This window comes from Nanorana parkeri, unplaced genomic scaffold (assembly GCF_000935625.1).
Source record: "Nanorana parkeri isolate BGI_ZX_2015 unplaced genomic scaffold, ASM93562v1 scaffold1997, whole genome shotgun sequence".
Lineage (NCBI taxonomy): Eukaryota > Metazoa > Chordata > Amphibia > Anura > Dicroglossidae > Nanorana > Nanorana parkeri.
In genome coordinates, this window is record NW_017308265.1 from 56,068 (window position 1) to 65,498 (window position 9,431).

A 9,431-nucleotide genomic window follows, 5' to 3' on the forward strand; every position below is an offset into this window, starting at 1 on the left:
CCAACCCCACCATGGAGAATGGCAGACCTGCAGGATGCATACAAGTGATCTCGGAGACACCACTGAGATCTCTTTTACAAAACAAGTGGCGGCTTCCCCGCTGTACATCTAGCTCTGCTTGCCCAAAGCAGGGCTAAATGTAGAAAACAATTGCCCGGCACTGCATGTCCCGGGCATCAGGGGATAGGAATTCCACACCCCTGCTGCCCCTCTACTCCCTGCTGCCCCGAGGCCGTGCCTTGGTTGGCCTTGTGGCAAATCCGGCCCTGCTTGCAGCGCTGCGTAGGTGCAATGCACAGACTCTTGCAGTGTGTCCCCAGCCTCAGGTCTGTGGCTGAACTACAGAGTGGGTAGAGGGAGTAGGGATCCCTGGCATGTGCCATGTATAGTTCCACTGCTGTGGTGAGGATTTCCATTGAGTGTTCCAAGACCTTGATGATGCGACTGTTGGAGCCAAGCAAGGCGTTCTGTGATTGGAGATGTGGATGAATGTTTCAATCCCCCCTCCAATCACAAAACGCCTTGCATGCTGTGAAGATATTAGGCTTTTTCTGAATGAAGGATGGGGTACAGCGTGTGATCTATTGTAATCAGTATACTTCAGCTGGAGTGTGAGATCTCAGTGCCAGACTTTCAGCGCCAACGGGAGACAGGGGGGTTCAATGAAAGTAGACTTGACAAATGCTGCAGCGCCCAACGATGTGCCACCCTTCATCAGTGGCTCTTTATTTTTACTGTGCAAATATACAAAAATAGTTCTGGCCGGCGTTCAGCCGTATTGCTATATACGTGTGTATTGTACGCTGCTTATGTCACAATTTGTTACGTATTTTTCACCAGTTATCACAGCTCAAACAAAGTCTCTCCAGTTTGCAAGCGGAAGTCCAGTCTGCTCTTCAGAGAGCCGCAACTGCTACAAGTAATGAACAGAAAGCCAGACAGGACTGTCAAGAGCAAGTGAGTTTTGAAACCTTAAGATTTGTACATTTTGTTGGAGGGACCCAGTTTTATATATAGATAGATATAGATATATAGATGCTCCTCGCTTAACGACTTACCTGTTTTGCGACCACTCGCACTTACGACCGAGCAACCTCCGACCTTGTGCGTCAGCGTGACGTCCTCCGATCTTCACTGCGGGTCCCGGTGAGCATTTTCATTGCCCGATGTACAGTACACTGTTCGGTACTGTACATCTGCAACACTATACAGTACTGTACTAATGCAGTACAGTATAGAGTTCCTCACTTAACGACCAATCCTGGTCGTAGGAACGGAACTCGGTCGTTAAGTGAGGAATACATATATATATATTTCTAGCTGAATGTACAATGGGAGCCGCTGCTCATTTAATACGAGTGATCTAATTAGATCACTTGTATTAAATGCGGCGGCGATCGTGTCCGCCCCCCCTCCCTGCCGCCGTGGTTTTCGGGGTCCCTCACCATAGAGCCCCTTGAGCAGACGAACGTCATTCGTCGTCTGCTCTGTGTGATTACCGAGACCGTGGACTCCTGTCTCAGCCGTCACTAACTGCAGCTTCTGTCACAGAATGCCTGCGTCCTATCGTCCGGAGCGTCTTATAGACCGCAAAATTGTGTGTGTGTGTATAATTTTGTGTTCGGAGTCTGCTTAACCTGGATACGAAATAAATATTGAGTAACATACTGACCTGAGGTGTGCCATGGTCCGGATGGACAGTAATGCCAACGAGGGGGCATACTCTGAGTATAAGGGTGGTGAGGGTCATGCTGAAAGCCTCGCGTCCCAGGTGAGCCTGCTTGCTCGGCATAAAAGCGCTACGGAGGAACAGGCTCCTCCCACAAATCCAGGCTAACACGTCAGCCTTCAAACATATATCTCTCTATCAAAGAAAAAGGAAACCTCCTGATATTGTAAAGCAATGGGCAATGTGTATGCTGTGCACATTCTGTTTTGAATGTTTATACTTTGTGATCCATCGACGTTCTTAAGAACACCTTTTGAATGCATCCATGACTTGCAACACCATACTTTTTTACAGGACCACACCTCAATATTTGTAACCTGTTTGATCTTCATGCAGTGTAAAAATCACAAACAGTGCTGGGAAGACAGAGTTGGGTAACATGGAAGGTCTATGTGCCAGTTAACAACACTGTTCAGGGCGCATGAGTGTTGATTGGAGTAATGTGCCAGATTCTGCCAGCACAGGACCGCTTCCTAGCCCTCGTTCACACCTGAACGTTTTGTAGCGCGTTCTACGCTCGACGAACGCTCTACAAAACGCTCAAAAATATAAATCCCATTGTTTTAAATGGTCTCGTTCCCACCTTGGCGTATTCCCGCCCGTCCCTAACGCGCTACAAAACGGCCCACGCCTGAAAAGGTACAGGTACTACTTTGGGCCGTTTTGTTGCGCGTTTCCATTGGGATACAGCCAAGTAGCGGAAACGCGTGTCAGTCGCGCGACTTTTGTTACAGTGAATCGCAGTAAAAAAAAACACGCGACAGACGCGCATATGCAATACGCCTAGGTGGGAACGAGACCTTACTGTTGTAATCAAATACATAACAAGAATATGACTTATTTTTATGCAAGTCTGACTACAGAACCAGTCTGAGACTTCAGTTGGGACTTCTACCTTCTGTGTCTTCAATCAACAGTCTATTAGACACTGTACTTTACATGCTTTATGAGGGTAGCTTGGTTACTTACATACAGTATGTTGATCTTCATGTATGTTTTGATTATAGCAGAGCCCTGTATAGCGTGCTGTAATCTTTTCACCAAAATATTTATTAGACCATAATTTAATATTTTTATTTTTACAAATGTCTGCTGGTAATCCATTCCATAGAACAGAGTCCATCATATCAAACTTTAAAGTTTCCCGTTTTCAATTAGTATCCATGCGAGGACTCCAGCCTTGGTACGGTTTGTAGTCCAGTGGTGCCCCTTACCACATTTTATATTGGCTTTCTACATTCATAATAGGTTGGACACTGTAGACCACTTGTTGCTTGATGAAGGTAATGAAGGGTTAGGATGACAAGAGTTTTCTTAAAGGAGAACTACGAGGTCAGGGCTTTTCCCCATAGTTCTCCTAAGGGTCACGGGAGGACACAAACTAGCGTCCTCCCGTCACCTAAAGCTCAGTATATAGTGGGCTACAGCTCACGGTATACTGAGACGCCGGAGCGGATCCCGACATGGATGTTGAGATCCGCCCAGCTGCGTGAGTGACAGCTGGCTCTGCCAATCTAGACTCAGAGCCAGCTGTACCCGCCCCCTCCCCCCTCCCGCCAGTCAGCGCTCGAGGATCGGAGAGGGGAGGAATCCCTGCAGGGAGCCGTGAGTAACAGTCACAGCTCTCTGCAGGGATAGATCGAGAAGTGAGCGAGCGACTGTATGTGTTCGCTCACTTCCCGATCTATTGAGCCGACCTGTGACAGTTTCATTGTCGCATGTCGGCTAGAACTAAGGAGTGATTTTCACTCACCTCATAGTTCTCCTTTTAAACTCTGTACTGCAATCTGTCCAGTTACAGCAGAGCCTCGCTGTTTATATTGAGCTAGCTTTATCTGTACTTTCCCTGCTGTCTACCCCTGCAGTGTCACACCAGACCCCCCCCAGATCTAGACATTCACTACATGACATACACCCAGTGGCGTAACAATGACCATAGCGGCCTGCTGGTGGCTTTCACTGGCGGCTGAAGACTTAACACGCCGCTGTTCAGATCATCTGTGCAGCAGCGCGTTCGTCTTCACAGAGTCAATGCAAGCCAGCAGCGGCGGTTGAGCAGGCTGGACCCGGTGTTCTGTCGGCACTTAGAACTCATCGGCCTCGCGAACCTCTGACGTCATCGGCAGCGTAGGAGGAGGTGGGGCCCGTGCTCGGCAGCAGTGGAGCAGGCGGGCCCGGCGACTAAGGAGGCGGGGCCCATCAGCAACCGTGGAGGAAGAGGAGGCGGACAGGTAATCTGCAAGGGGTATAACTAGAAATCAGGGGGCCTGTGATTTCTAGTTACGCCGCAGCGTACACCTAATCAGTGCCTGCTGAGATGAGCTGCCTGATTTCAACAGGTCCCACATAAATGGGTTGTTTGCAGAAAATGTGCACCAGGAGTGCTGATCCTACCTGTTTCTGGGAAGGGAAGGGGTGGCTTTTTGTACTGAAAGCCATTTCATTATTCATAGATGTTGGCTGCCTTAATAATCATGGCTACATTGCTCTGAATGTGATCGCACTTTGTATGTGTTTTTAAAGGCAAAGATAGCTGCGGAGTCACAAAACAAGTACGAGCGTGAACTAATGCTCCACGCAGCTGATGTTGAAGCTCTTCAGGCTGCCAAGGAACAGCTAACCACTGTCGCTGCCACACGTCAGAAGTCGGAGGAGGCCGCCCAGAAAGCGCAGTCCCAGTTGCTGGAGAACAAAGCTTCCTGGGAAGTTCGGGAGCGCATACTCAAGGTAATGGACTTTAAAATATAACGCAATGAAGTTCCTTTTTTTTTTTTTACACTGCCGCTTCCTTAGATGAATCTAGCTCGCTGCATCCAGTATTTCATACTTGTCTACCATCATTTTATAGGATGAGACGTCCAAGAACCAGTCCCGCTGCGAGGACTTGGAGAAACAGAATAGACTACTACATGAACAGATTGAGACCCTCAGTAAGAAGATGGTGACCTCTGTTCAAGAGGGAGCTCTCAACATGTCTTTCAGTGAAGAAGGGAAGTCTCAGGATCAAGTGATGGAGATTCTCAGGTATCCAAATGGCTGAGGCTGATGTGTAATGGGATTTTTCAAGGTCTGCTTGTATAACATTGCATGTGTTGGTTACGGCTCTAGATATCCTTTCATGGTCAATCAACCAAGGTAAGAGCCCCCAGAGGCTTTCAATATTAACACTTCACTTGGATATTGAACAATAAGGACAGTTCAAGAGCTGCTGTGGCTTAACCCCTTCATGACTGAGGCCCTTTTTTCATTTTTTTGCACCCATGTTATATTCCACATTTTAGGCCTGAAAATGACTTAAAACCCCCCAACATGATATATTTTCTGAATGCCAAGACCCTATAGAATAAAATGGTGGTAGTTGCAAATTTTTATGTTGCGCAATATTAGCGCAACTCCTTATTAAACCCCAAACATTTAGTGAAAAATTTAATTTAATGCCCCAAAACACAACAAAATACCAATTTTTTAAATGACATATAAAAGATGAGGTTACAACGAGTAAAACGATACCCAACATGCATAGGTTACAAATTGCGTGCGTCCGTGAAACGGCGAAAAACTGCAGTACCCCAAAAAGTCAATAGAAGACGCTTTAAAAGCCCCCACAGGTCATCAATTTAGAGATGCCCCAAAATACTGGCCCTAGAATTATTGACACTAGGGAGCTACAGCTCGCAGTATACTGAGACGCCGGAGCGGATCCCGACATCGATGTCGAGATCCGCCCAGCTGCGTGAGTGACAGCTGGCTCTGCCTATCTAGAGGCAGAGCCAGCTGTACCCGCCCCCTCCCCCGTCCGTTCTGCCAGTCAGCGCTGGCGGATCGGAGCGGGGGGGGAATCAAGCCCCTCCCCTGTCACTGCAGGGAGCCGTGACAGGATCGAGAGGTGAGCGAACGCCGGTATGTGTTCGCTCACCTCCCGATCTACTGAGCCGACCTGTGACAGTCTCATTGTCACAGGTCGGCTAGAACTATGAGGTGAGTGACAAGCACCCCTCCCCCCCTCATAGTTCTCCTTTTTAAATCTGAACTTCAGATTGATATCAAAGACACAAATTAATTGAAGTTCTGTATTCATGAATACATCCTCACTGGCAGGTATTGATTAAAGTGGGACTAAAGGCTCATGTAATAATGGAAACCAGGTACGGAGAGAATCGTCAAGTGTAGTTTTCCAAGAAAAAGGAATAAAACCTGCTTTTGGTTGGCTCTTGGGTGTTGCGCTGTGCATTGGGCCCTCAGCTAAGTTTCACAGCCTCTGGAGGCATGTGCCCATTCACAGCTCCTTTTGAGTCTCCCTTTGGGATTACCTTGTGTTTGCTTCTGTGCACATTTACACTGCTTGTCTATGGAACATGGGAGTAAAAGAGGGGGAAGGGGAGTGAAGGAAGAATAAGGGAGCAGCGAAGCGTTTCTTGTCAGTCTCTTAAAGTGTATGCTGAATTTGGTGTGGGGCTGCATTTAAGGCTCCCTTGTATTGGTCTACTGTTTCAAAGCTGGTGCCAGTGTCTCCTTAAAGTGATATTAAACCCTCAGATTTTTTTAACATAAAACAATACTGTAATGTGCTCCTTACTGTAATCCATGGTAGTTTTCCCTTCTCTTTGCTGCTCTTCCTTTTTAAATCCTTATCTGTTCTCATGCTGGGGGAGAACTTCCCTTTGCAGCTGAGTGCCTCTTCCTGTAGTGCTGGCTCAGGTTGTGAACCTACACACAGACACCGTGTATCCATTCCAGAGACAAGGCAGTCTGCTGCAAAACAGAAGTTCTCCCCCCCCAGCATGAGGATAGAGAAGGATTTAAAAGGAAGAGCAGCAAAGAGAAGGGAAACTACCATGGATTACAGTAAGGCGGATCGGAGCGGGGAGGGGGGAATCCAGCCGTGACAGAATCGAGAGGTGAGCGAACGCCGGTATGTGTTCTCTCACCTCCCGATCTACTGAGCCGACCTGTGACAGTCTCATTGTCACAGGTTGGCTAGCCCCCCTCATAGTTCTCCTTTAACCTCCCTGGCGGTATTCCTGAGTGTGGCTCGGGGTTTAATTTTCTGTACCGTAAGCGGTGACCCCCGAGCCACACTCAGGAATACAGCGTAGCGTCTCTTACCCTGTCCGAGATCTCCGCTGTGTCCTCCGGCCGATTCCAGGTTCCGTCCCTTGCGAGCGTACGCGTCGCAGGGGGGCGGAAACCAGCGGGAAGTTTAAAAGTAAAAAAAAAAAATTAAAAACAGAGCAAAAAAGGAAAAAAATAATAATAATCACACCGCCAGGGAGGTTAACCCCTTCGTGACTGACGACGTACAGTGTACGTCTCCAGCTGTCGCCAGATCGCTTCTGCGTCCCGAAGAAGGGGCCGCCCATCCCCGCCGTGCTTCCCGGGCTCCGTTGCCCCTCCTACGGGCCCGGGACCGGCGATCTTTGTGTCCGCGGGGAGCTGGGGAGGAGGTCGAAGTTTTACGGATGCACGCAATTTGTAACCTGGGCAAGTTGGGTATCGTTTTACTCGTTGTAACCTCATCTTTTATATTTCATTAAAAAAAATGGGTATTTTGTTGTGTTTTGCGGCATTTAATTAAATTTTTCACTAAATATTGGGGTTTAATAAGGAGTTGCGTTAATATTGCGCAACATAAAAATTTGGACCTACCACCATTTTATTCTATAGGGTCTCGGCATTCAGAAAATATATCATGTTGGGGGGTTTTAAGTCATTTTCAGGCCTAAAATGTGGAATATAACATGGGTGCAAAAAATGAAAAAAAGGCCTCAGTCATGAAGGGGTTAAAGAAGCAATGACACACCAAAAGCCCGGCCTCAATGGCGGGGGTGGGCGGCCCCTTCTTCGGGACGCAGAAGCGATCTGGCGACAGCTGGAGACGTACACTGTACGTCGTTAGTCACGAAGGGGTTAACCTCCCTGGCGGTGTGATTATTATTATTTTTTTTCCTTTTTTTGCTCTTTTTAATTTTTTTTTTTTACTTTTAAACTTCCCGCCGGTTTCCGCCCCCCTGCGACGCGTACGCTCGCAAGGGGCGGAACCTGGAATCGGCCGGAGGACACAGCGGAGATCTCGGACAGGGTAAGAGACGCTACGCTGTATTCCTGAAATGTGTTTCTGCACCCAAAGCAAAAATTACCGCGGCTCAAATCAAGTTATAACCCTAACCCTAGTGTAAGGGGTTAATTTGAAGACCACTCGGAACCGGACACACCATAGAAATCCTTATACAGAGCTCCGGGAAGCAATCGGACAGACACAGTTTGTAAGTCTAATCATGTTCGAGTTTATTATGGAAAAGGCGCAGTTTATATACACAGTCAGTCACGTACACAGTATGGAAAAAGGGAAATGCTCACACTGCTGACACGTACGCAGAATCTAAATGTGTTATATTGTTCATATAAGAATATTACTTGCATAGACTGTTTCAACATATAGCTGACATAGTGACATAACACACATAAAAGGCAACTCTAGACCTAACACCTAGCAAAAGAAAGGTAAGTATGGGCAGATTCGTTGGCTACAAATTGGTCAGAAATCTGTTTTTAGGGTGCCCTGGAAGGGCAGATTTTAGAAGCAACTATTGATCTGCCGTTCCTTTCTGCGTGTATTCGCGCAGCGAGGTGTTTCATTCCACCATTGAGAGGTCAGTTTAATTAACCGCTTGAAGTCCGCGGTGTTACACCCCCTTCCTTGGCCAGGCCATTGTTCAGTATTCAGCGCTGCGGTACTTTGACTGACGTTTATTCCGTCATGCAACGCTGTACTGAAATGAATTTTATACCCTTTTTGTGGGGACAGATAGAGCTTTATTTTGGTGGTATTTAATCACCACTGGGGGCTTTTATTTTTTACTATATTCAGGAGAAATGACTGAAAATTATTATTTATTTTTTTTTTACATTGTTATAACGCAACTAATATTACCCACTTTTTTTGGTAAAATATAAAAAGACGGGGTCACGTCGGGTAAATAGACACCAAACATGTCAAGCTCAAAAATTGCGCAAAATCGCAAAAAAAACTAGCATACCCAAAATTGGCCATAGGCGACACTTTAAAAGCTTTTACCGCTCATCAGTTTAGTGTTATCAGTGATTGATGGCCCTAGAACCATTGCTCTCACTGCGACGTTCGCGGCGATATGTAACATGTGCGGCGTAATGGGCGCCATCGTCGTTTTCGCAGGTATGCGCACCTGACGCATGTTTACATGCGTGTATGTAGGGGTGGGGACTTTAAAAAAAAAAAAATAGTTTTTTTAATTCTTTGTGTAACTTTAAAGAATTTGGGGAAACTTTAAAAATGTGTTCCTTTTTTTTTTCCCCTCCTCTTAGTTGTCAAAAAAAAGTTATCACAGAGGTGGCTAAGAAACCCCTCTATGTAATAGCAAAAGAAGTGACAGGTCCTCTTTATGGAGACATCAGGGGTCTCCAGGACCCCTAATGTCACCTAGGACCCCCCTGAAGAAGCTGATGAAGCACAGATCTGCTTCATCGGCTTCTCTCCGGCATCTGAAGCTGGAGAGTGACACGAGAATGCGGAAGTGATGTAATGTACACCACTTCCGCATTCTGACAGCGGAGAGGGGACCGGAGGGAGTTTGTGTACCGACCTCCCTCTGATCCCCGTTACAGAGGCAGTATGCTGGTCCCGGGCTCGCACCGTGCACACGGAGCCCGGGATCAGCGGGAGGGG

The 9,431-nt window shown here is 47.2% G+C and overlaps 1 protein-coding gene across 1 annotated transcript in view; it reads left to right on the top strand.

Moving 5' to 3' along the window:
* TPR (translocated promoter region, nuclear basket protein) overlaps positions 1-9,431 on the top strand; it is an 81,035-nt gene that overhangs the window by 38,753 nt on the left and 32,851 nt on the right. Inside the window, exons 24-26 of the mRNA XM_018572313.1 lie at positions 841-957; positions 4,253-4,456; positions 4,578-4,753. Of these exons, the coding sequence (XP_018427815.1) occupies positions 841-957; positions 4,253-4,456; positions 4,578-4,753 (497 nt within the window). The remainder of the gene's footprint in view (positions 1-840; positions 958-4,252; positions 4,457-4,577; positions 4,754-9,431) is intronic.